Raw genomic sequence first — 27,975 nt, forward strand, 5'->3', positions numbered from 1 at the left:
AACAATTAGAAATTGTAGTCTCAAGCCTAGTTGGATTTGACTTGTTTTGACTTTCACCTTTCTTCAAGCATAAACACCAAGAGCTGATCTAGAAAGAAAAATGAAAATGTATAAACTTCCTATTTCTTATATTTGTAGCAGGATAAAAAGTTATGTCAAAGAACAACTTGAAAATATCCACTTTATCTTGAGTTTGTTTTTGTCAAAAAAAAATAATGCATAGACCCCATAATGAAGCACCTGGGATCAAATCCTCTTACTAGCTGTAACTACCTTGTGATCCTTTTGACAAGATAGGGGAAAACTGGGCCAGCTAAACTTGACCCAGATGTCTTGGGGTGATGTCAGGTTGTAGGTTATCACTTCCTTTAGAAGTGCTCAATAAGCACAAGCCAGTGATCCTCCCTCCCAGGATTAAAAGAATACCTGGAAGGCGCTTAGCATAGTGCTTGCCAGGCACAGGGTAAGTGCGCAGTGAATGTCAGCAAGTTATGATAAACTTATCGCCAGTCCCTTCAACAGTATGGCTGTTTTTCCACTTTAATCTGCATTTGAAAAGAGCTAAGTAGACATTAATATTAGGGCCTATAGGAGTAAACAAACAGAAAACATGGTCAGACTCCCACAACTCATTGTTTATCCTGCTATTTGTCAGGACTTGTCCCAGCAGTGGCTCCCTGACATGGAAACAGAAACAGTCTAGAAGATCTGACCCAGCCTCTGCAGGTGCAGTGGTCTACACCATCCCTGTTTCTTGGGATGAGAATCCAGTTCAGCCGGCTTTGGCCTTTATTAAAAGCTCTTCCTCCTACCCCAATCTAGGGTTTGCCTTGGTTTCTTATTTCTCAATTTTAGCTCTAACCTATCACTTTTTTCTGTGTGTGAGGAAGATCAGCCCTGAGCTAACATCTGTGCCCATCTTCCTCTATTTTATATGTGGGATGCCTGCCACAACATGGCTTGATGAGCAGTGTGTAGGTCTGCGCCTGGGATCCCAACCTGGGAACCTTGGGCCACTGAAGCAGAGTATGCTAACCCAACCACTATGCCACCGGGGGCTGGCTCCTAACCTATCACTTTTGAACCTACTTGACCACTCAGCTCCCATCCCTGTTGTAGAAAGAAACAATCACAGACCCAATATTTTGCCCACACCTGACCTGCTAGACCTTAACTGAAACTTGCTCTTAAGCCGTAACACACATAAGCCATATACAAACATAACACACACAACACACACCATCATTTATGCAAGTGTTTGTTTCACTCATCTATGAAGACATTACATTTTGGTGAATTTTGAACAGGACCAATCTAAATTTCTTTTATTTAAATATAAAACATTGTAAAACAGATCACTTAACTAAAAATCACATTTTCTCATATGTCAATTCATGGCCACACACAGTACAAGTCTTCCGGTACATGTCATCTTCTAGGTTTTCTTCAGGTCCATACTCATGTTGATGAGCAATTGTTTCCCTTTTCCACACACTGCTTCTTACTGCTCGCCGTAATTCTTAAGAAAAAAATAAAAGTTTCAGTGGTGCTGTTCAGCTGACTCCAAAAATCCATCTGCTGGCTTTCAGCCATGAGTATTGTGTGTTTAAACCAAATACGGTTTAAACCTTAATTTTATAACAAATCAAAATTGATTATACACACTTGGCAAGCGTACTTTCTTCCCTCACCAGTTTGGCCTATGAAATCATTCATGTCGTTGTTGGAGTCAAGTGAAATGGGAGACTCAGAAATATGGGATATGTGAGTTAGAGGGATAGCAAAAAACCCAATTCAGATGAGTAAAAGAACAGGGTTTGTTCAAGCAGCTGACTATGGAAAACTGGATGCCACAGCAGGAAAGGGGAGTCAGCTGGGATGACTGAGGATAAGGAGCATTTTTTAAGTTCCATATAAGTCAGGAGCTACTTCTACAAGAGGCAAGTAAAGCTTTGCTTTCAAGAAAACTAGAAAGCCAAGCACTCTTGCTACTATGCTGATGTTTCATCTTAGAAAAAGTGCTCGTGCAAGTAACCTTAAGTCTGTTAAATTCTTTATCCTATAAAACGAGAGCAATATTTTAGGGGAGAGATGGCTAATAATTACTGCAAGGTACAACCTAAATATAAGAATCACAGACTATTAAGAGCTGGAAAGAACCAAAGAGTTTTTATTTTACTTCATTTTATTTTGCAGGTAGGGAAACAGAGCAGAGATAGCATGTGACCCCACGTCGTTTATTCCAGTGTTTAGAACTTTTTCCACTACATCATGTTCAAATGTCATTGTACAAAGAAAATAATTATGCTGGATACTTTGAAAAGCAACTAAGTCAATCACATTTTAAAAGTTCAGATTGCATGCTACCTGAAGAAACCAAATGCTTGGTGTTTATTGGAAATTAACAAGCTAATAACTTCTCAGTTTCTAGTTTATTGAATAAAAAGCAACACTAATTGTTTACATTTTTCTATTCTGACCAGTAATCCACGGAGCAAAGCATTGTCTTTGATAGTGGCACTACCTAAGGGAGAGTATGACAGTTACTTCTATAATCTCAACCATAAAATCAGTGTACACCAAGTAATCACACATTTTCTTTTATCCATTTTAGATCTATGATAAGTAGTATCAAAATACTACTTGAATCTTTGTATTTTTAGCCTTTATTATATCATGAGGATAAGCAAACATATAGGGTATGTATCAGGCACTGTTCAAAGCACTTTTCTATACAAACACATTTAATCCTCACAACCCTTTGAGATAAGTAGAACGATCATCCCACCTTTACAGACGAGAAAACTAAGGCATAGAGAAGTTACCTAAGTTGTGCCTAAGGCCAAACAGCTAGTTGGTGCCAGAGGCACAGTCTAGCTCAGGTCCATGTTCTTAAGCACTGAGCTGTGCTGTCTGTTCATACTTCCAGTATGAAAAGCACTTTATCTCAGACTATTACTTCCATGTTTCAATGTGCACACCTCTAGACAGTTTCCAAACTAGGGGGAAAATCATGTTCATCCAAATGCTAATCTTTATTCCTATATCCTCTCATATTCTGAAGAACCCTACTTTTCCTAAACATATCTGGAATGCCCTCTATCCTTTTACTTTACCTTAGGACATTTTCTAAATAAGAAATAAATGATATGCTGACCAGAACTGCACAGATGCCTCATGGTTGCAGATAATGACAGAAAGATGTCTCCCTTTTGAGTTCCAATACCAGCTTTTCAACTTTGTTCAGATGTAAGGTATCCTGACCACTTTCCCTTTACTGCCCCACTGAGAAAATCTTTCAAAATCTGACTGCATCCCAATCACTGCTAAGCTAACCTCTGCCTAATTTGAGCATTATGCAAACTTAGGAAGAGAGATAAGAAAATTATCTTCCTAACACTAAAAGAATACTTAACAAAAATCTGGCTTACTAGCCATAACTGGTCATAAATGAACATAAGGTTTTATATTGACTTTTGGCTTTTTCTTCCCATCCTTCAGCTAGTCTAGCAAGATATATAATGACAAGAATAATGCCAAATCTTCAGTATTTTAGACATTTCCTGGAAAAACTTGTGCTAGAATGGAATTATTAAAAAACTGATGTTTGTCATTTTCTTGCCCTTCTTTCCTTTCCTGAACAATCCAGTCCTAAAGCCATAATAAAGCAGGCATGCATGGTAGGTGGGGGAGCCCAAGAAAGGTAAGGAGGGTGTCCCTACAGAGGAGGCAGACACGATGGGAAATCAGTTACATACAGGGGCACTCATCAAATAACTAAAGATCATGGGAAGCAGGTTTCTCACTGTCAAGAGAAGGGAGTCAGAAATAAGGAAAGGGAGAAAACTGGAATGAACCCTAAAATTTTGGATTAGAACTGGGTATAGAGTGTGAACTCAAGGTTTTAATTTATATATATATATATACACACACACACACACACACACATACATACATGTATGACAACGTAAAAATGTACACATACATGTGTTCGTGCTAGAAAGCAGAAAGGAGTGCTCAACGAATGAAGATGTGTCAGAAAGCCACTGGAGCTAGCTTGAAGAAACTCCTATTGGCCCAAATCTGAGACAGTTGGAGCACCAAAATAATTAAGGACAGAAATGAACCAAAAGCCACTGAGAAGAATAGGAATTAATGAATCCATACCAATAATAAACAAATGGGGGAAAGGATGATTTAAGAACGCTGACTTCCAAGTGGTTAAATGTAGCAGGAACACTGAAGTTAGAAAACAGTTTTTGCAACCATCATACTCAAGACTGGTTCAGGCAAGAACCACCCAGATAGGTGCTAAATCTAGGGAGGAGTGCTAAGGAGAAGCAGGATATTTGCATGGTCTTACATTTTTTTTTGCTTGTCAAATCAAAAATATTCACATCACCATTGAGAGCAGATGGGCATCAAATGCCTCCGGATGTGATACCCTGAGAAAGACACATCATTTATGTACTGTCCCCGGCCTGAAATGCATAACCTGAATCTAACCCTCAGGAAACATCAGCAAAGCCCCAAACGAAAAACATTATTTCTGAAGAGGTGGGGCGAGGGAAAGGAAAGAAATTTCTTCAAAAATGTCAATGTCATAAAAGACAAAGGCTGTGGAAATATTCCAGAATGAAGAAATTCAGAAAGACTTGATACCTAAAGCCAATACCTGATCCTAAACGGGGTCCTGTACTAGAATGAAAAACTATACAGGGCATTACTGAATCAACTAACAAAACTAGAATATGGACAACAGATTAGATAAAAATATCAGTACTATACTTTGGTTTTTTAAGAGAATATTCCTATTCTTAGGAAATACACACTGTAGTATTTAGGGGTAAAGGGTGATGATGTATGCAACCTACTCAAACAGCTAAGAAAAAAATATGTGTATGTGTGTATATATAGACAATGAATGCAAACGGCATAAAGTGTTAATAAGTAAATCTGGGTAAAGGATATATGGGTTTCCTCTGTACTATTCTCATCCTTGCAATTTTATGTAAGTATGAAATAATTTCCAAATAAAAACTTTGAAAAGACAGGAGCTGGCTTAAAGGGGCTTCAACTGGCCAAATTTGGGACAATTTGAGCATCGAAACGAATAATGACAGGAATGGACTGGAACACTGATTTGCAAATAAGAATCCATGAATCCAGGTACTAAAAAAAGCTCTTCTTTCCAAAAGAAGCCAAACAATTGTAGAGAGAATAACAGAAATAGAAAGTCACCATTTATACCCACCCTAACAATAATTGACTCGGGCAAGAATCATCCCAGTGTGCTAAAACCATTGAGTGAAACTTAAGGAATGAGATGTTCACAAAGTGTCAAAGAGTCACCCCACAGATTTCTTATTAATTACAAAGGGAAAAGGGTACCTTTACAATGGAGAAATCTGGCAGACACGGCCTTAACCAACAGTCAAACTGACTCGCACTCTCTTGGAGGAGAACTGATATCACGTCTCCTGATGTGACATGCTCAGACACATCACCTAGGAAGTATTCCTACCACAAATGTTTGACCTGAATCTAACTGTGAAGAAACAAGCTGCTAATAAATCCAAATGGAGGCCACCTGCAAGACAGGTGGCCTGGACTCTTCAAAAATGTCAACATCATGAAAGATAAAAAAGCTAAAGAACGAGAAGAGACTAGATATGCATCATCCTTGATTGGCCCCTGGATCCAACAACTAAAAAGCTTTCATGAAGGACACTGGAACAACTGGGGAAAGATAAATATAGATTATATACTAGATAACAGCATTATGTTAATGTTAAATTTATAGAGTATGATCATGGTTTTTCAGTTACGTAGAAAAATGTCATTGTTTTTAGGAGAGAACATGAAGTATTGATAAGAATCACAATGTTTGCAAGTAACTTAAATAGTTCAGCAAAACGTGTGTATGAGTGAGAGAAAAAAGCAAATGTGGCAAAATGTCAACATCTGGTGAAATAAAAAATTTGTTTAAATAAAGATTAATAAGTTTTTCACATTACTTCATTTAAGCAACTTAAAGCTCCGGAAAGTAGAAGTCAACTACCTACTGCTAAGGATGAGAAGAGGAAGGCAGAAAGGACAGAGACTTTAGACGAGTGGGAAAAGAAAGGTTTGACAGGCCTTGGGAGAGCTAAGGAAACCCTGGGGGTGGGGAGAAGGTTTAACTGAAGCCAGAGAACAAAACAGTGGTCTACCGTGTTCCAACTTCCTAGTCCCACTGGCCGAGAACTTCACAATGCAGAAGGCTGTGGACTGCCTCTCCTGCAAATTTATAAAAATGTTCATGGTAACCAGTCTTGCTAATAATATGTTCAGGGATTGCTTATACTTTTTACCCAAAGAAGTTTTCCCCTAAATCCTTGTTCCAATGAAAAATTTATTTTATATCCTCTAAAACTTGTATTTTATTTGGCTTAATATCTTGATTTTGCAAAAAAGGCAGCCTGTATTCACAGAAGCCCAATGCTGCTTATGAGGTAAACTTGTAAGAGAACCGGCTGAAGGAGACCAGATACTTCTAAATACTTAATGGGAGGGCAGAAAGTTTTGGCATAGAGTGCCCCTTGTTAACCAGAGAAAAAAAATCACAAGGAAGTGACAAAATAACATATGACACTTTGCTCTTATTTTGTCCTCCATAAACTGAAGCAGAGTAACAGGGAACTGTGTCCTTCAAACTCTCCTGAGAGAAGCCTGAACATAGTCATAAATGTAACCACAGGCCTAGGATGTAGAATGTCCACCAACTTAGAAGGGCCCTCAAAATAAGATTTTCTTACCCACTTCTTTTTGGGGGAAACGTGCATAGTTACAAACAACCAAGATTAATTTTCCTTTTTTTTTAGAAGGCTAATCTCTACCAGTACTAAGTAAGAGAAAGCTGAGTACCGTAGTCCTCCCTTATCCAGGTTTCGCTTTCTGTGGTTTCAGTTACCTACGGTCAACTGCAGTCCAAAAACATTAAATGGAAAATTCCAGAAATAAACTTGTAAGTTTTAAATTGTGCACTATTCTGAGTAGCACGATGAAATCTCGTGCCATCCCACTCCGTCCCTCCCAGGATGTGAATCATCCCTTTGTTGGATTTCTAACCCTCAACATTGTCTGCCCTTGACAGCCAACCATCGACATCATGGCTCGATGATCCTCCTTGACATATGGTCAGAAGGTCAACAGTAGCCTGACACTACGTCATTCCCCTCACTTCGTCTCACCACGCAGGCACTGTATCATCTCACATCATCACAAGAAGAAGGGTGAGTACAGTGCAATAAGATTTTCAGAGAGAGATCGCATTCACATAACTTTTATTACAGTATAGTTATAATTGTTCTATTTTATTATTAGTTATTGTTAATCTCTTACTGTGCCTAATTTATAAACTAAACTTCATCATGTATGTATGTATAGGAAAAAAACATAGTATATACAGGGTTTGGCACTCTCCTCAGTTTCAGGCATCCACTGGGGGTCTTGGAATGTATCCCCGCAGATAAGGGGGGACACCGTATAACTTTAAAGAAAAGCCTTATCTCCACCTTATTTGTGGAAAGGAGGCATGCAAACCCAAAATGTTCTATGTGTTTGTACTACTGAATGTTCCCATCCAATATCAAGGCCAACACACACTGCATTTTTTGAACTCCAGTTAAACTGAGCAGCAGTGATACCATCATTTCTACTTCTGCCTTCTTGGATCTAAGAGATCTATAACAATTTGAATTTGCTGACAGGGAAATTCTTATCTTTCACCTTGTCTATATTTTTATACCTTATACTATTGATACTTGAATTTTCTTCTATAGTAAGATCAATTGTTTCTCAAACTGATAAAATAGAAGATCATATTCTAAAAGCAGGTAAATGTAATCTCTTACCTTTCCATAAAGAAGTAAACTTTGTGTCAGCTTCTTTGTGGATCAAAATCAGAAGACCAAGAGGAACCAGGTTCCAAGTTCTTTTCAACTAAAAAACTTTTAGACTTGCTTTTATTCCTCTCTGTTCTGAGCCTTCTGGGCAAACTGCATAGTAAGCTCCTTGTTCCTAATCTCTACAGTGTCTACTCCACTCTCAGCCCTTTGTGGCCTATTCAGGACAGGAACATATCCACCAAGCTCTAAAGCAAATCAACAAGAAGAAGCCATAATTAAAGAAGGCATCGCATTGACCTCTGCACATTCAACACCAGAAGACAAGGGAGTAATGTTTATACAACTGAGAGAGAACTCAGGCTTTCACATGCAGAAGAAACAGAAAAACATTCTTAGATTTGTAGGGACTTGGAAAATACACCACTCATGTAACCACCTGGAAAAATTTCCTCAAAAGATATGCTTCATCCAAACAAGAAATGAACTGAATTAAAGAAACCAGTCTTAAGAGATCCAAGAAAAAATTCAGGGCAAATCTGAACTCTTCAAGGATGAAGAAAATCTATAGTAGTTTAACTGGTAATTAAAAGCAGCAATTTATTACAGTCATGTGCTGCATAACGACATTTTGGTCAATGACAAACCACATATATGATGGTGGTCCCATAAGATTAGTACCATATGGCCTAAGTGTGCAGTAGGCTGTACCATCTAGGTTTGTGTAAGTGCACTCTGTGATGTTCACACAATGACAAAATCACCTAAGGACACATTTCTCAGAACATATCCCCATTGTTAAGCAACATATGACTAGATAGTGAGAACAACAGCCAATTATATTTGAGTTTATATTTCTTTAAAAAATACCTATGAAAATTGTGTAAATCTTAAAAGAAACATTCTGTTCATACTAATATTTAATCTATATGATTATCTTAATAGAATTTTTATAGAAAAAAGCATAATGAAATGAAACAGATGCCATAATCTTTTATTGTTAGCCAAATCATAGGAATTTAGTCACCTTTAGATGACATCTTGACCAAACTACACAAATAGTACCTAAAAAAAAATTACAGATAGCCTTCCTTTTTAAAATATTTCATCACTTCGCAGGAACAAGTTCTAATTCCTTTATCCATATATTATTGTTTATACCAAAATACCATCAGGAAAGTGGTTTAAGGAGGCAGCAGAGAGGGAAGCATTGAGGTGATTCAGGTAGCTGAGGTTAACAAAAACCCTGGGCTAATATATAATTAGTCTATAAATACGCCCTCCTCTTTCACATCCCTTAAGATGCCTTTTGTTAATTTATCCTTCAAGGCTCTCCTTGATGTTGGAAGAGAGGAAGGGCTGGGGTAGAACAATGAAAAGTTTAAAGAAAAGAACCAAATTCAAAAGAAGTCTTTCCAAATCCTCTCAGTTGGTTCTTGCAGGTATTTTTGAAGACTGTGGTGCAACAGTGGCTAATTTTGGGAAGATTCTTCAATGAAATGCTCTTACATGGCACAGTTTGCTATAGGAAACCTCTCCACAAAGCCATAAAAGTGTGCTTGCCCTCTGAGTTAGGAATTGATATCTTTTTTTTTTTAAAGAGATCTTTTTTTGCTGAGAAAGATTCGCCCTAAGCTAACATCTGTTGCCTATCTTCCTCTTTTTTTTGTTTTCCCTCCCCAATGTACATAGTTGTACACTCTAGTTGTAAGTCCTTCTAGTTCTTCTATGTGAGCCACCACCACAGCATGGCTACTGACAGATGAGTGGTGTGGTTCCTCGCCCGGGAACCAAACCCAGGCCACCAAACCCAGGCCACCAAAGCAGAGCAAGTTGAACTTTAACCGCTAGGCCATCAGGTCTGGCTCAGGAATTGATATCTTAAGTAACTATAATTTATATAAGGATGTCTATAAAGATGTTTATCTTAGGGTTATCTTGATAAACTCCAAAAATGTCCAAAAGTGCTTCTGTTTTTATAAAAAATACTTTTAAATGGTCTATGCATAGAAGAGAAATGGAAAAACAGACATTAAAATGTTACTATCGAGGGGCCCACCTGGTGGCGTGGTGGTTGAGTTCACAGGCTCCACTGAGGTGGCTCAGGGTTCTTGGGTTCAGATCCTGGGCGCAGACCTACACACCACTCATCAAGCCATGCTGTGGCAGGTGTCCCACATATAAAGTAGAGGAAGATGGGCACAGATGTTGGCCCAGGGCCAGTCTTCCTCAGCAAAAAGAGGAGGATTAGCCAACAGATGTTAGCTCAGGCTAATCTTAGCTCAAGCTAATTAGCTCAAGCTAATCTTCATCACCAAAAAAAAAAAAACTGTTACTATTGAGGGCCAGCCCTCGTGGCCTTGTGATTAGCTCAGGGCGAATCTTCCTCAGCAGGGAAAAACAAATTGTTACTATCAATTGTCTCTATAGTAGAATCATGGGATAGAAGTTGTAGTTTTCTAACGTTTCTTCACTGCACACGAATTACTCTTAGTAATGAAAAGGGGGGAAAAACCCTCATGATAAGAAGAAACAAGGCAGGCTTACATTCAATTTCCTTTTTTTTTTTTTTCTTTTTTTGTTTGTTTTTAAGATGTCTGAGCTATCTTCTTTCACCCTCCAAAATCTCTTCTAAATCTTAAAAACATAAGCTGAAGTATTTATTACGGCTAAGACACTCTTTAAATGGATCAATTTAGTATACGCAGAACCCTGTATATACATAAAATAGGTGCTATCTATTTTACACTGGGACTCTACAGTTACTGTATGAAGAACACTCATGCCTACTTTTTAAAACTCTTTTTAGGGATTCTGTGATACAGCAAAAAGTGCTCCTTGTGCTCCTGCCATGCCCTGTGTTCATCACTGTCACAGTACTTCGTATGCTATCATGACTTGAAGTGTACCAGTCTTTCTCTTCTGACAACCTGTGACTCCAGCATTTATGTCAGCACAGGGCCTGGAACAGCTGACACTACGCAATTACTGCACAGATGGATGAATGGACAGACTTACGCACATATGCATACAGGGATGGATGCATGGACAAATAAATACAGAGACAGATGGACAATGGAATGATGGTCACACAGACGGACAGAGGTGTGGACAGAAGAATGAACGTACCATGCAGACTTGCAGTCATGAATGCCTGCTTCCAGTCCCAACTCTCTAACACCTATCTATGTAAGGAGTCACTCTACCTTTCTTTGTCTTTTATTCATACATAAAATAAAAGTGATTAGACTAGCTGACATTAGAAGGTTCCTTCTACCTGCTAAATTGGATGACTAAGACATAGGCATGATTTTTTCATTTTAAGCAATTAGAGGGATTTGCTGGTGGATATCTTTGCTTTTTATAAACCTATTGGTAATACTTAAGACTGAATTGATGCCAAATCCTTGACCAGATACATCCCTGATCCTACCATCCTTCCTATATAAAAATATGATTCACTTTAAGATGAGGGATTACATGCTTTTTAGAAATGCAGTACCATGAGGTTTGCACTGACAGCCTCAAACACCAACCTACTGAGAGCAAACGAAGTCTTTTTTACTTCAATCTATGAAGAAACACATTCCAATCTATTGATGACATTATATCTTTAAACAGGAAGAACTTAGCTAAAGGCTTGCTGCAAAGCAGTAAAACACAGTCCTTCATCATATAAATGTAGCCACTTACCTTTTACTTTTTTATCAAACTTCTTCTGTTTCATTTTTTCTCGGTTTTCCTGCCGAACTTCCTTCGCTTCTTCTAATGCTTCCTGACTACCCCAAACTTCAAGAGACCTCTTCACAATCTACAATACAGAATCCATATTTAAATTAGTTGTGATTCAGAGTTGTAAAATATTATAAAGTTATAATTATTAAATCCACAGGCACCAAAGAATGATCTAATTCAAGTATAATTTTATAAATATTTGAAATTTAAAAGATTTTAAATATTGATAGGAAACAACTCTAATAATACCTCTACCCAAACCTATGAAATCCTCAGTAAATGTATGCTACATTTGATTATAAATAGAAAAACTGTCCTCTGACTGTAATTGTTTCTCTGATTCATTGTTTTCACATGAATCGACAGAAGTACATGTACTCAGTGGATTTGGTAAGTTTCGGCAGGCTCACCAAAAAACCTTGCTGACCAAGTAGCCACATCAGATCTAAATATGAGAATAATATTCTCCAAAAATCTCCCACCACAGGAAATCAATCACAACTCTTCTCCTCCTGAATCAGTAACAGTTTCCATCCACTTGACTAACTTCTGATCTTCTGAATATGAATTTTTTTAAAACTTTGGTAGCTGAACGACCTTGAGGGAAGTCTTTATTCTAGATTAAAAACTTTGGATTATATATCTTTACTCTTTACAATATATATTTACATTTAGGAGAATAATATACTAAGAATTATGCTCAGGATCTCTCTCACCATACGTTAAAGGGACCAAAATATCAAATTTGGTCAACAAATTTCTTAACATAATAAAATGATATACCAGTATTTCATAAATTCTAAAACATCACATTTTCCACAATTTAACATCCTTGAAAATGCTGCATCACCAATGTGCTTAATGGTACTTGAACAAGTCTGAGTCAAAAAGAGGCTCAGAAAAACTGGACTCTGAATGTAAAGAAGTTCAGGAACACCTTAACACACCTGCTGTTCTTGCATTTTCCTCTTTATGTAAGCACAAGCATGATACATAACAAAAAACTATTAGAAGTCTAATGGTACTATTTCAGTAAGTATAAAATAAGAGCACCAAGTGATAAAAAAGCATTGGTTTAATTAGCAGCATTTTTCATTTTTAATGGTACATAAAATAATGGTGAATCGTCTAATTGATAGTGTCTTATGATTAACGAAATTCAGTATATGTTTAGTTTTACAATGTGGCTTCTTAATTTTAAGATACTAGGATTTTCTTGTATATTCCAATTCAAACTGCTCTAAAGCAATGCCTCCCAATATTTTTTATATAATGGCACAAAAAGAATATTATTAGTACCATTCATGGGTAGATACAGGAGGCTGCTTGTGATTCAAGGCACCATCCTGGGCACTCCAGCAGCCCAAGATGCTAAGTGGGTAAACACTTGGCACACCTGTAACACAACTGCAGCAAGAGGAGTTGAGAGGATCTGCTCTGAGACATACCAGAGTTACATGGACACTAATAGGGTTCCAGGTGAGTACTTCCCAAATGGAGTTAGATTTTAGGCATTTGTGAAATTCCTGAAATTTTTTTTTAGATTTTCTTTCAGGGGTGGGTAGATGGGCAGGGAAACGAGGACTGGCTCTTACTCCAAGCTTTCTTAGTTTCTGAACTGTACTCCTAACATCACCCAATAGTGATATATTTGCTCCAAAGTGCCACACCAAAAAGCAAAATAAGAAAACATGTTATTAAATGTCATTATGTATGACTGTGACTGATGCACAACAACAAAATGAAAAAGATCTTTTTAACTCTCTGTAAGCAAAAACTAAACTAATTATAACAAGTTCATTTTAAAACTTCACCTGACCCAGGATTTAAAATGACTGAATATAACTTATTAGAGACCTGTAATTTTAAGTAGAGTTTCATATCACCCCACTGTGAATGATGAGGATTCTTCTTCACAATAAATTTAAGAGCTGGTTCTCTTTTTTCTAAATCACAGTCTTTCAGAAGGTATTCTTGTTTTGCTTCTGTTTTAGTTATAAGCTTATGTTTATCATCAGCATCTCTGAAAACAAATTAAGCCCATTATATAAGTTAGTTATTTTAAATAAACTAAGTTTTCAAATAGCCCAGCAACCTAGGGGCATGCATGCAAACAGGAACATAGAAAATACTTTTTCTGGCAACTCACCCTGCCTATTCAAGTCAAATTAGCAGCACAAAAATTCTAACAAAAACTACTTTTATCTTTTACTTATTCTGAGAAGCTGTATTAGCAGAAGATCCACGTCATGTAACATTTTAAGAATGTTTCTACTTATTTAAAGTCCCTCTTTTCATAAAGGATTAGAAATGACTTATAAGAGTACAGCAAATATAAATGAGAACTAAGATTCAATGAGTGAGAAAATATAAATTAAAGCATAAAGTCAGGATGGGTGGAATAGAAGGAATATAAATATGCAAAGTCCAACTGCCCCAACACAGTGAGTTTCCAGTTGGCTCTGAGTTTTTTCACAGCCAAGGTAAAAATGGAGACATAATCAATTACCTAGTTCTTCTCATTCATTTGTTCTCCATCTACCTGCCAGGTATTGTTCGAGGCACTAGGAATACAGCAAAGAATAAAACAAAGCCTGTTTTCATGAAGCTTACATTCTAGTTAGGAGAAGGCAGTCAATAAGCAAACATAATGAGAGATAAAAGTGCTATCATGGAATAAAAGCATGGTAAAGGAATAGAAATTCTCAGATAGATGGGTAATCAGAGAAGGCCACTGATGAGGGGACATTTGTGCAGGGCCCTTAAGAAGCCAGAGAACATTCTGAATAGCTAGAGAAAGAACATTCCTAGCAAAGAGAACAGCAAGTGCCAAGGCTCTAGGGCAGGAGTGTGCTTTGCAACTGGAGCTCACAACAAGAGGGCCAGTGTGACCAGAATGCTTTAAGTGATGGTGAGGAGTAACACAGGTAAACTACATTGTACCAAACTTTATCTCCTATCAGATAAAGTCAGAGATAAGCAGAGGCCTTGTAAGCAATGGTGAAGACAATTCTATTCTAAATGGATTAGAAACCATTAAAAAGTTTTGAGTAAAATGCTATATGCAGGAGAGACTAATGGTGCAAAAGTAGGGAGAAGAGACCAGTTGGAAGACTACTACTATGGTGGTCCAGGCAAGATGGTGGCCTACTGTGAGGTAGTAGTGGGAGAGAAGATGAGAAGTGGAGGGATTCAGGATATGATTTGAACAGAGCCAAATGGATCTGGAATTAAACATGGGATAGTAGAGAAATAGCCAATGAATGAAGTTGGCCTTTACTGAAATGGTGAATACTGAAGAGGGGTATAGGTCAGGGAGGGAGACTTAAAATTGGGAATAACTTTAAGAAAGCTAAATAATTTGGAAGTATAAACTAAAAGAGGGCACAGGTAAACTACATTGTACCAAAATTATAATCTTTGAAGATGTTGAAAGGAAACAGAATGGAGGGCTGTGTTCCTAATAATGTTTAAATTTAAGAAGTATATTTTTTTCAGACTACTACACAACTTTCTTTAAATTGATACATCAGTTGCTTCCATTTTCTCATGGAAATAAGATTATATGTGGAAATTCACTTCCCAAAAGCTATCTGTACTTTAAGGAGAAGGATAATACTGTGGACCTTAACTACCATGGGCGTTAATGACATTGTGTGTCAGTGGGAATAGAGTTTATGATTTATAATTCCAACAGGAGCCAGAACATTTCCAGTCACAAATCTGATCATGAGACCATAAACATCTTCCATTCTATCTTCTAAGGATTCTACTCAGCAGAGTCGATGGTGATGGGCACCAATGTCTACAGCAGGAACTCTGAAAGGGCAGGTCCTCGAGGTAAGTGAGGAGTTGATCTGGGGCTGGAGGTACAAGAGGTGGGAACAGGTAACAGATAAGAGGGCTAAATAAGAATCCAAGATAGGAGCGAAGGTGTAAAAGACACCAACACAGGATTTGGCTGAAGTAAACAGTAGGGATAGGAGAACCACGTGAAGTGAGAAGGATTATTCTAGGGTGATATAAAAAGAGGATAAAGGCTAGGAGAAGAAGAAAAAGAATTACAGAGGAATGTGATTTTTCCCTCATCTATTCTCTTCCCTGCCTATTCAGGAGAATAAAAAAATGAATGGAAAGAGGTGTTTGGAGAGCCCCAGGGGAGTAGCTGGAGAGGTTTTACTCCCCTCCTCTCACTGAAGGCCCTAGTCCTCTGACCAAGGTGTCAACACACACTGGAATAAGTAAGAAACAGGGGTATCCTTGGGGGTTGAGGGAAGAGAATGGTTAGGAACCTGCTACTGAGAGATGGTTAAAAAAAAAAAAAAAAAACCCAGGCCAACAGAAAGGAAAAGGACATATCTCTTGCAGAACCAAGGGCATCCTTCCTATTAATGTGGCCTATCATAACTTTGATAAGCACAGGCTTCCTGTTATTTCTTTGGCAAATGGAAACCATAGACATTTTAGGAAACTCCCAAAACAAAAATCATAATTACTAAGAAACTATTAAATCTAAATGGATCTAATTACTGGTTTGCCCTAAACCTACATGCAAACATTAAACTTGAGCAATTTGAGAACATTGTCTGAAATAAAATATGTACCTGCAGTTATCACAAGTTGCCAAATCAAAGTGGTTCATAAGATAAGAATCCATAAATTCTTTACCACATTCTTCACATATTGTATAATCAAATTCCATAACAGGTCCTAAGGAAAGGAAGATTAATTCTTTAAATTTCCTTTTTTGTCACTAGAACAATACATTTTCCTCTGTTTTATTAGCTTATCAGCAGCTATTTTATGCCTGACACAAACACATTTATGTAAAAGACAAAATAAAACCTTGATTAAGTAATCTTACATTTATTTAAAAACAATTTTTAAGAGGAAAAAGGAAATAATATAAAGGAAAAAAAACTATCAACTCATCAAGTATTTTTGAACCCAAACCAGGTAAAGTATTTGTGTCAGTTTTGTATTGCTGCTGTAACAAATTACCACAAGTTTAGTGGCTAAAATAACACAAATTTATTATCTTACAGATCTGTAGTTTATAAGTCTGACACGGGTCTCATTGGGCTCAAGCCAAGGTGTTGGGAGGGCTGCATTCCTTTCTGGAGGTTTTAGGGGACAATCTATTACCTTGCCATTTCCAGCTTCTAGAGGCTTCCTGCATTCCTTTCTCCATCTTCAAAGCCAGCAACAGCAGCTTCTCACATCACTCTGGCTTCTTCCATGATCACATCTCCCCCTCACTCTCTTCTACCTCCCTCTTCTACTTTTAAGGATCCTTGTGATTATATTAGGCCCACCTGGACAATCCAGAATAATCTCCCCATCTCTAGGTCTTTAACCTTAATCATATCTGCAAAGTCCCTTTTGCCATCTAAGGTAATATATTCATGGGTTCCAGGGTGATTAGGATGTGGACATCTTTGGGGGCCATTATTCGGCCTACCACAGTACTGTTGAAAGTATGAGGGAGATCAGTCCCAGGGGAGGGGGGAGGGGAGGGAGCTGATTACAGACAGGGGAGATGGGCACTAACATATAACATAGAAAAGAGCAGTAAAGAACAAGGCAACAGTAGAGGAAAGACAATACAGAATTCACTTCCAAATGGGAAACTTTTTCTCTCCCTCCATTCCACTCCCTACCAAGAGAGCAAACAGCTTCCTCCTCTTCATCTGTCTCAACCACTAGATTATAATCTTCTTGAGGGTAGAGATGGTATTTAGCTATACATCCTCAAGACCCAGCACAGAAACTACTCTAGGTAGAGTAAAGCTAGATTTTTTTAAAGACTTCAAATACCTAGCTAAGGATCTTTATCCTATAGAATTGGTTCTCTAAGTCTGAAGTTTTCCTAGTAAGTCTTTAGGTTGATTGCTATTGCCAAGCTCCAACTCGGAGAACTGCCACAACTCCCAGTGGGAAGAAAAGGGGAGATGTCATTTGTTCCCAATTTGTTCAACATACCCTATCACTGCCTTCCCTTACCTACTTCCAACACAAGAAGGTCGGTCAATATTCCACCACCCCTTAATCCCACTAAACTCTAGCGAAAAAATCACTCTTCTTTATAAAATATTAGAAGGGCATAGCTATAGACAAAAGGAAAAACTAAAAATGCAGTCAAAGTGACCTTAGAAAAACTGATTACTAGAATAGAGAAACTGCAGTCAGAAATACCAACTAGGAGGCTACTGTATAGCATTATTAATTAAAAGCCACAAAATGTGCATATATTTTCCTAATTTTAAAAATATTTTATAACGGAAAATTTTAAATATACAGATTTTTCAACTCCATCACTCCCTTACCATTTGGAAACTGGCAGTCTACTGTAAGCAAGCGCCTTCCCTCTCCCCCAATCATTCATTTATTCATTCATTCATGTATCTATCTATTATTGACACAGACTCACGGATTCCCATTTTTTCAATAGTATATAATTCATTAGTGTACTTAATTACTTTGGTGCTGAAATTGTCTCAGATTTGGGCTCATCCTGTAGCCATCTGGTCCCAACCCTGGAATCAGCTATTTCTCTGAAGGGCCCTGGTTCCTTTTAGTGGGGAATATTATCAGAGTCCAAGATCTGGACACCAGGTATGCTGGGCTTTCTTTGCTTCAAGGCCTTTTCTTTGGACAGAGCTGGGAAATATATGCATGTATGCATATACACACACACACATGCACATGCACACCTTATTACTGAAGTATAATTGACATGTAACATTAGTTTCAGATGTATAAAATGATTCGATATCTGTCTATATTATGTAATAATCACAATAAAGTCTAGTCAACATCTGTCACCATACACAGTTACAAAATTTTTTTCCTGTGATGAGCACTTTCAAGATCTACTCTCTCAGCACCTTTCAAATATGAAATACAGTCTTATTAACTATAGTGACCATGCTGTGCTTTACATCCCCATGACTTTCAAGTTTGTACCTTTTGACCCGCTTCACCCATTTCACTCACCCTCCATCCCCTAACTCTGGCAACCACCAATCTGTTCTCTGTATCTAGGAGCTTGGTTTTTTGTATTTTTGTTTTTAGATTTCACATATAATCTGACTGAGATCATACAGTCTTTGTCTTTCTGTCTGACTTACTTCACTTAGTATAATGCCCTCAAGATCAATCCATGTTATCACAAATGGCAGGATTTCCTTCTTTTTTCTGACTGAATAACATTCCGCTGTCTATGTATATATACCATACTTATTTCATCCATTCATCCATCAGTGGGCACTTAGGTTGTTTCCATATCTTAGCTATTGTGAATAATGCTGCAATGAACATGGGCGTGCATGGATGTTTCTGAATTAGCGTTTTTGTTTTCTTCGGATAAATACCCACAAGTGGAATTGCTGGATCAAATGGTAGTTCTATTTTTAATTTTTTGAGGAACCTCCATAGTGTTTTCCACGGTGGCTACACCAATTTACATTCCCACCAACAGTGCACAAGGGTTCTCTTTTCTCCACATCCTTGCCAACACTTGTTATTTCTTGTCTTTTTGATAACAGCCATTCTAACAGGTCTGAGGGGATATCTTATTGTGGTCTGATTTGCCTTTCCCTGATGATTAGTTATGTTGAGCATCTTTTCATGTACCCTTTGGCCATCTGTATGTCTTCTTTGGAAAAATGTCTATCCTCTGCCCATTTTTTAATCAGATTGTGTTTTTTGCTATTGAGTTGTATGAGTTCTTTATATATAATTTTGGATATTAACCCCTTATGAAACACATGATTTACACACATTTTCTCCCATTCAGTAGATACCCTTTCATTTTATTCATGGTTTCTTTGCTGTGCAGATGCTTTTTAGTTTGATGTTGTCCCACTTGTTTAGTTTTGCTTTTGTTGCCAAATCCAAAAAATCATTGTCATGACTGATGTCAAGGTGCTTACCGCCCAGGTTTTCTTCTAGTTTTGTGGTTTCAGGTCTTACATTCAAGTCTTGAATCCATTTTGAGTTAATTTTTGTGTATGGCGTAAGACAGTGGTCTAGTTTCATTCTTTCGCATGAGGCTGTCCAGTTTTCCCAAGCCATTTATTGAAGAGACTGTCTTTTCCCCATTGTATATTCTTGGCTCCTTTGTTGTACATTAACTTACCATATATGCGTGGGTTTACTTCTGGGCTCTCTCTTCTGTTCCACTGATCTATGTGTCTGTTTTTATGCCATTACCATACTGTTTTGATTACTATAGCTTTGTAATATAGTTTGAAATCAGGGAGTGTGATGCCTCAAGTTTGTTCTTCTTTCTCAAGGTTGCTTTGACTAGTCAGGGTCTTCTGTGGTTCCATATGAATTTTAGGATTGTTTGCTCTATTTCTGTGAAAAATGCCATTGGAATTTTGATAGGGACTGCACTGAATCTGTAGATTACTTAGGGTACATTTAAAAGGGATTGTTTTCTTTATTCCTCTTTCTGATAATTCATTATCAATGTATAGAAACGTAATAGATTTCTATATATTGATTTTGTATACTACTACTTCACTGAATTCGTTTATTAGTTCACATGTACACTTACACATGCATATACGTATTTTAGAAATCATAAGTTCACACTGATACTGCCAATTTTAATCTATTCCCACAGGATTCTTTCTTTGCCTTCTCCCAAATATAGAATACAAATTCTATATTTGTATGTCTCTTCTTCCACAGTAAGAACTCTGGCTCCCAACAACATCACAACATTTACTCATCTGCTTGAGCCTACAGTACATGTAAGACAGTTTCAGAATTGCTTCACTCATATCACTCTATAAAATGAGATCAGGAATTTTGTGTTCTTCCCCTCACCCCACCCACCAAAAACTGAGGGTATACAGTACTGTTAAATACTATGTTCATAAACCATTTGGACTAGTACTTTCTGTCCTCACCCTCACCTTCTTTAACTTGATTATGTTATTTCATTTGGAAAAAGTTAGGTCTATTTATTTATTTGCTTTTAAATTTTTTACTCTTTCCATCCCTGTTAATTTAACTTTCTTTTAATATGTAAAACTTTAACAGAAATATACATACTTTTGGGTCTGTTACTCTACTGCCATGAATCAGAGATCTGGGCAAAAGTTTACCTCCAAATATATTCACTGCAGCAACAATTATTAGAAATAGAAAAAATAAGAAATAAACAAAAGGGCTGCACTCAAATTAGGGTACAGCCATAAAATGGAATATTATGTAACCATTAAAAAGAAAGTTTTCAAAAAATATTTAAGAAATGGGGAAATGCTCTCAACAACATTTTTGTAAAAGAAAATTACATTTTCATTCACATATCAAAAATAGCCTCAAAGAAAAGAAATCAAAATGTTAACTGCATGGGAAGTTATTGTTTAATGAGACAAAGTTTCAGTTTGGGATGATGAAAAAATTCTGGAGATGGATGGTGGTGATGGTCACACAACAACATGAATGCACTTAATGCCACTAAACCATACACTTAAAAAGGTTAAAATGGTAGATTTTATGTTAGTTTTATCACAATTTTTTTAAAAAAATAATTTTTTAAAAAGACAATAAAAACAGTCACTGACCTCACTGTTACACACCATTGTCTCCACGTAGCTGTGTTCACCACAGTCCTCAAGCACACAATGGGTTTAATTATCTAGTCAGGAGTTCTCAACGTGTGGCCCCTGGGCCGGCAGCATCAGCATACTTAGAACTTGATAGAAACAAATTTTCAGACCCCACCTCAGCCCTACTAAATCAGAAGACTCTCTAGGGAGAAGCTCTAGGGATAGGGCCCAGCAATCTGTGTTTTAACAAAGTCTCCCTGGTGATTTTGATGAACCACTGTTCTAGATTCTAAAAGCATCTGATAGGCCTTGCTTTACAGGCAGCAAAGCTTAATGACTCAGATAAATTTTTTTTATTTTTCTCAGCTATGCTGAAGAAATAGATTGTCTTTAAAAATTAACCAAAAAAAGGTGATAGAAAATATACTCCCCCTGTTTTCTTCTATCGACATAGGTCAGCCAGATAAAGTTGTACGAGTAGGCCCCTTGTGCAAAGGCATTTGGCCAAGGGGGCAAACAGGTGAAAATGCAACCTATGACCACTTAAGCCAGGAGCCCTGGCCCAGGCTAAGTCAGCCCAGAGAAAGAGGGCCTTTTTCTAATTTGTCTCCCAAAGGGGACACTGTTGGAGAAGGTAAAAGAGAGAATGTCACTACCAGTTGACCAGGGAAATCAGAGGATCCTCACCCCCTCCTCTGTCCTTGGAATGTACGCTCTGCCCACTGTTCCCACAGTGGGAGCACAGCCTTGAGAGAGTAAGTTGTTGAGACCATCTGGACTGAATACGTGACTGAACCCAGTTAAGGCCCCTATATAAACTTCTAAGATTTGGCAGGTGAGTGACAAGCAGATCTACTTGTCTTATGGTCGCCCAAGACAAGCCTCATAAATAAGTTCCCTTGCTTATTAAAACTGCCACCTACCAATCTGGAGCACTCTGCCTCTTTCTTCGGTGTCTCCTTGCCCTCTGTGTACAGGGCCAGTTTGCAAACCAACAGACCTTTTCTAATTTTAATTAAATTCACTACCAGAGTTCCGTTTGCAAGCAGCAGCCCTACCATCAATGCATGAATAACAGTAATGACACATGCCACATGCATACCTTAGTCAAACAGCAAGGCACTACAGTAGGTTCTCAAATATTTGTTGCATGACCTGTTAAATCAAAGTATAGGCCTTACAGCCCATGGTAGATTCAGGAATCTAGAAAAATAGTTACAATGAGTCTTCACATCCATAAAGTCACAGGGACTTTAAAGGCCACTGAATTCAATGCCTTCCCTCCTATATAGGGCTTCTCTACAATATCCTGGTCAGGTGGTCTTTCAATCTCTGAACCCCTCCAATGCTTTGCTATTTAGAGGCAGCACTTCACATGGTTAGGAATTTTTTCCATTTCACAGAGTCACTCTGAGGCTCACAAGATACAGGTGCCAACTCTCTGTAAGTGCAAAGTGCTAAATATATGTGAGGTACACCTTCATTATACTGGGCTGAAATCTCCCTCACTGTAATTGTCACCCACTCTTACAAGTTCTGCCCTCCAAAGCAAATCACAGTAAGTACAATCTCTCTGCCCTATGCTTCTTGCATTAGCAAGCAGCTGGAAGTTTTCTCAAGTTAAATCTGATGGGTTTTGACAACTGTTCCTCACATGTCAATTTCAAGACTTCCATTTTGACCACCCTGTTTTGGACCCTATACACTTGTCAATGTTCCTCTTAAAATATGGCACCCAAACTGAAAAATATTTTAATCCTTCAAGTTTCAGCTTCTGAAAACAATAGTTTAGACACACACAGACTAGAGGAGGACTGTTACCGACCCTGATGAATACCTAACCTTCTGGTGCTGCAGTGAAACTGGAACAGGTTTTTTAAGCTGTTATATTACACTACTGGCTATCAAACTTATGATCAAATAAACCTTCATCTTTTTCAAAGAGCGTGAAAGTATCCTCACCTGGAGCAGATATGTATGTATAAGTGATTTACCAAAACTTTAACCTTAGATAATAGAGTTATATTATTCTTTTTATGCCAGGTCTCCCTATCTTATACTTTGTAAACCACTTTTTCCTCCAAATATAAATAAAAGAATGTTTTAAATTTTATCTCTTGGGTTCTAGCACCTCATTTCAACCTAGCAAGATAATTTCAAGTATTTATTCTATCAGTCAATATATTGGCTATCCCTGCCTATTATAAAACAACAGAGAGCGTCAACCCCAAGTACACAAACCACAACTTAATCATTGCCAAATCTGTTTAATTTTTAATCTACTAGCAAAACTGCCAAACTTTATCACTCTTATAAAGTAAATCTGCTCACTGACTAAAGTAAGTGTGGTGTTATTTAACATCAGTTTGCAAAGAATTATGCATGTTACTCAAAATGACCAATCTAGGTACCTATTTTCTGAAAACACACTTTACCTGGTTGATGAACAACTTTTTCAATTGTACATTCTTCTTCCTCCTCCTCTTCCAGAATGAAGCCTCCTCCTGTGTCAATTATCTTTGGGGCTGCTTTTACATTAGCCATGCCTACAAAATGTAAGTAAAAGTGGTCAGCAGTTGAACTAGGTAAGCCCATGTGGTTCATTGTGTATAAACAGGAACTTTCTTTAAATTTAATATATATCAAACAAGACAAGGATGTTCACTATTACCACTTCTATTCAACATTATACTGAAGGGCCCAGCTAGTGCAATATGGCAAGAAAACAAAACAGGCATAAAGGTTGGAAAGAAAGAAAACAGTCTTTATTCGCAGATGATGTAATTATGTATGTAGAATATCCACAAGAACCTACAATTAAAATTAAGAAATAACACCTAGGAAGAGATGTGTAAAACTTCTACACTGAAAATGCCACTAAGAGAAATCAAAGACCTAAATAAATGGAGAAATATACCAGGTATAGATTGGAAGCCTCAACTTTGTAAAGATGTCAGTTCTCCCCAAATTTATCTAATGATTCAATGTGATCCCAGTCAAAATCCCAGCAGTTGTGGGGGTGGGCAGGGCTGGGGGGAGCGGGGAGGTTAGAGCTGACAAGTGGATGCTAACATTTATATGTAAATACAAAGAACCTAGAACAGCCAAGATAATCTTAAAGAACAAAATTGGAGGATTTACACTACCAGATTTAAAGATTTACCATTAAGCTTCAGTAATTAAGACAGAGTGGTATTGACACAAAGACAAAGAGAGCAGCAGAATAGAAGAGAGTCCTGAAACAGACCTATACATAGTTGGTCATTTAATTTATGTCAAAGGCTCCAAGGCAATTGAGTGGGGAAAAGATCATCTTTCAATAAATAGTGCTGGGATTTATGAGAAAGATGCCACTACAAAACAGTGAGAAAAAGATGGTCTTCTCAATAAATGAACTTTGACCTTACCTCATACAATACAGATTAAAAAATTTTAAATGGATCATAGTCTTGAATGTGAAACGTAAAACAATATAGCTTCTAGAAGAACACATAGGAGAATAACTTCAGGTAACCAAAAATTTCTTAAACAGGACACAAAAAGTACTAACCATAAGAGAAAAAATTGCTAAATTTGGACTTGATTAAATTAAGAATTTCTATTCATCAAAAGACACCTTTATGAGAGTGAAAAGACAGGATGCAAACTGGGAGAAGCTATTTGCAATATGTGTATCTTACAAAGGACTCATATCCAGAATATGCAATGAAATCCTATATATTACTAGAAGACAAATAACCCACAATAAAAAATAAAAAAAAAGGAAAAAGATCTGAATAGGGATTTCACAAATGAGGATACCCAAATAGCCAGTAAGCACATGAAAAAGTTCTCACCATCATAGTCATTGGGAAAATACAAATTAAAACCATAATGAACTATCACTACACTCCTACCAGAATACACAAAATAAAAAAGATTGACAATACCAAAAGGTGAGGAAGTGGAGCAACTGGAACTGTCATACATTGCTGCTGAGATTTTAAACTGCTGTAATTACTGTTTGGCAATACCTACTAAAGCTAAACATACACCTCCCCTGTGACCCAGCAATTCCATCTCTAGGCATATACACAATAGAAATGAGTGGACATGTCCACCAAAAGACATGTACAAGAATGCTCACAAAGGTTTCCTTCATAATAGCCCCAAACTGGAAACTCAAACAACCATCAAAAGGAAAATGGAAAAACTACGGTATAACAACACGAACAATACTACACAACATATAAGCGAACAAACTACCACTACATGCAACAACGTGGATCAGTCTCTTATGTATCATGTTGAGCAAAAGAAGCCACATACTGCGTGATTCCATTGACATGAAATTCAAAGAAGATAATACTAATCAAATGGTCAGAACCGTAGTTACTTCTGAGGGTGGGTGGCTGACTAGGAAGTAGCATTAGGGAACCTTCTAAGGTTCTGGGAATGTGTATATATTGATCGCTGTGGTGTTTACATGAGCTTTTACAGAGGTAAAATTCAGATGAGTGCATTTTACGTATTGATGCATGTTGTAACTCATTTTAAAAAATTAAATTTAATATGTATTATCTTGCTTAAGGTACTCCCCTTCTCTGGCCTCAATTTCTTCCTCTATTAAATAAAGGGATTAGATTATAAGATGCCTGTTTCCACTGTTAACAACACTTCTCATACTATATTGCCTGCTCATCTCTCTATATCCCTCCATTAGACAGTGTTTTTATCTCTCTAATTCTGACAAACAGTTAGGCATTCCAGGAATATCCACTGGATGGATAGAAATAGATGAATGTACCAGAACATTCTGATTTCATGAACAGTGTAGCAAATGATTGGAATGGCCGTGACGGCCATGAGAATTAAGAGAGAAGCTGGAGCCATAACGTTAGCAGGATCCTGAACAATGCTAAATCACACCAAAAACAAAGCCCAGTTTCTCTCTGCTGCTATGCCTTGCTGTTTCCTCAGGCCCTGAGCACCACTCTTAGCCCCACATTCTAAGCAAGTTCTCCTCAGTCTTTTTCATGGCATGTGTCAGACATGGCACACACAGAACATGAAGACTGTACAGTACATTGAAATAAAACTACTGCAGAGATAAAAATCTCAGCACCCACCTAACTCTTGAAGCACAGCAGGTTGTACACAATGCCACAACACAGTTCACTTCTTAGGTAATTGCCTAAGAAATCTTACAGAACATTCATTCTACCCTGCACTCCATGATCAGAAGTTTAATACCAGTTTATGCTCTACTTTGCACCCCTGTTCCACAGCTATTTAGTACAGATCTAGAAACCTTTATGGAATCATGAATGTGAATTAATCAATGCAAATGAACAATTTTTTGTCCTGACTCTAGAATGCCTCAAGTTGAAACAGGAATAAAAGAAAACCACCAGAAAGCAGAAAGGATGAGACAAGAACCGGGAAAAGTGGCTGGAATTTGCAGAATCAGTGTCAGTATGAATATCAAGATGTGCAGCCAGCCTCAGACTCTTCTTGCTCTTCCTTACTTCTGGCTGATGAAAGGGGTAGCAGATGACACAGCTCTAAACCGTGCTCAACTACTCACACAGTATAGGATATTGCTTTAGGAACACACGTACTTCAAGTTATCGAGGTACTCCTGAAGAACTGCATGTCAACCAAACTATACGTTAGGTACCCTGGGGAGATTATTACTTGACCCCAGTGGAGAATTACATGATAGATACATATATACATACACACACACACACCTACATGATAGACAGACAGGCAACCAAGGGCTGCTCTAAGGGGAAGATGAAATCCAGACAAGAGAATCCAGACGCAAGGATAACAGCCTTTCTTCCTAAGGGTCAGAGAGACACCTAGTATAGTAGAGGCAGCTGGTGGCAAGGAAAGGCCATGAACCCAATGTCAATGACCTGAGTTCTAGCCCTGATCAGCCTGTGCACGTGCTGGGATGAACCTGAGCAAACCCCTTTCCTTTTCTGGTCCTAGATTTCCACATCAGTGAAACACAGATACCAAACCCTGCCCTAATTATTTTCCAGGTTAGCTGTGAGAATCAAATTAGCTAATCTGAAAAATGTGCAGCACACCAGGTGCTACTGTTAGCCCCACGAAGGCAGTAGCTAATGTCTGCCTGCTCCTCTCGGCGCCCAGCACGGAGCAAGCACTGTGCGGGTACAGAACAGGCACTCAATCGCCGCTTGCTGAATGGACGAGTGAGGGAGCAGGTGCAGGAGTATTACTGAAACGGGTCACAAGTCCAAAAGCTGGATATAAGGGCCACCCCTGGGGCCGGTGGGAGCGCTGCAGGAAGAGAATAGCAAGGGCAGGCTGAGGCGCCGGCCAGCACGGGCACCACCCGTCGGCGAGGGCGCTGCATCCCCACGCTGAGGACCGCCGCGGGACCGCCCAGGTGCAGGGAGGACAGCCCGGGCTGGGCGTCAGGGCGCCTGGGCTACGCGGATTCGCCCGTGATCCCGCACAGCCCGCTTCGACAAGGCCCGCGGAGCGGACTCCCTCCGGGACTGCGGGAGGGGCCGCGCGCAGACGCCACAGCCGGGACGTGGCGGCCGCCCGCAGCAGAGGGAAGGGGCAGGCGCCGCCCAGGGCCCAAACCTCCGGTAGTCGCAGCCGCCGCCGCCGGGTAGGGCCGGGCCGCCAGCCGGGCCTGGCGCAGCATCAGCGCCCGCTGCCGCTTCCGCTCGATGCTCGCCCGCACCGAGGCAGGCAGCTCCGCCGGCTGTTCTGAAGCCGCCGGCTCCGCCCGCGTCCCCTCCGCTGCCGCCATCTCCAACCTC

At 38.5% G+C, this 27,975-nt stretch overlaps 1 protein-coding gene across 1 annotated transcript; it reads right to left on the minus strand.

The window, feature by feature from the left end:
- Window positions 1–1,308: 1,308 nt before the first annotated feature.
- On the minus strand, window positions 1,309–27,965 carry XPA (XPA, DNA damage recognition and repair factor). Its single transcript, XM_058523603.1, has 6 exons — window positions 27,794–27,965; window positions 23,623–23,733; window positions 16,226–16,331; window positions 13,479–13,644; window positions 11,580–11,697; window positions 1,309–1,519 (listed from the first exon to the last, which is right to left on the minus strand). The coding sequence occupies exons 1-6, from the start codon at window positions 27,963–27,965 to the stop codon at window positions 1,371–1,373; spliced, it is 822 nt and encodes a 273-aa protein (XP_058379586.1). The 3' UTR covers window positions 1,309–1,370.
- Window positions 27,966–27,975: the final 10 nt, after the last annotated feature.

Source organism: Diceros bicornis, chromosome 28 (genome assembly GCF_020826845.1).
Source record: "Diceros bicornis minor isolate mBicDic1 chromosome 28, mDicBic1.mat.cur, whole genome shotgun sequence".
Classification (NCBI taxonomy): domain Eukaryota; kingdom Metazoa; phylum Chordata; class Mammalia; order Perissodactyla; family Rhinocerotidae; genus Diceros; species Diceros bicornis.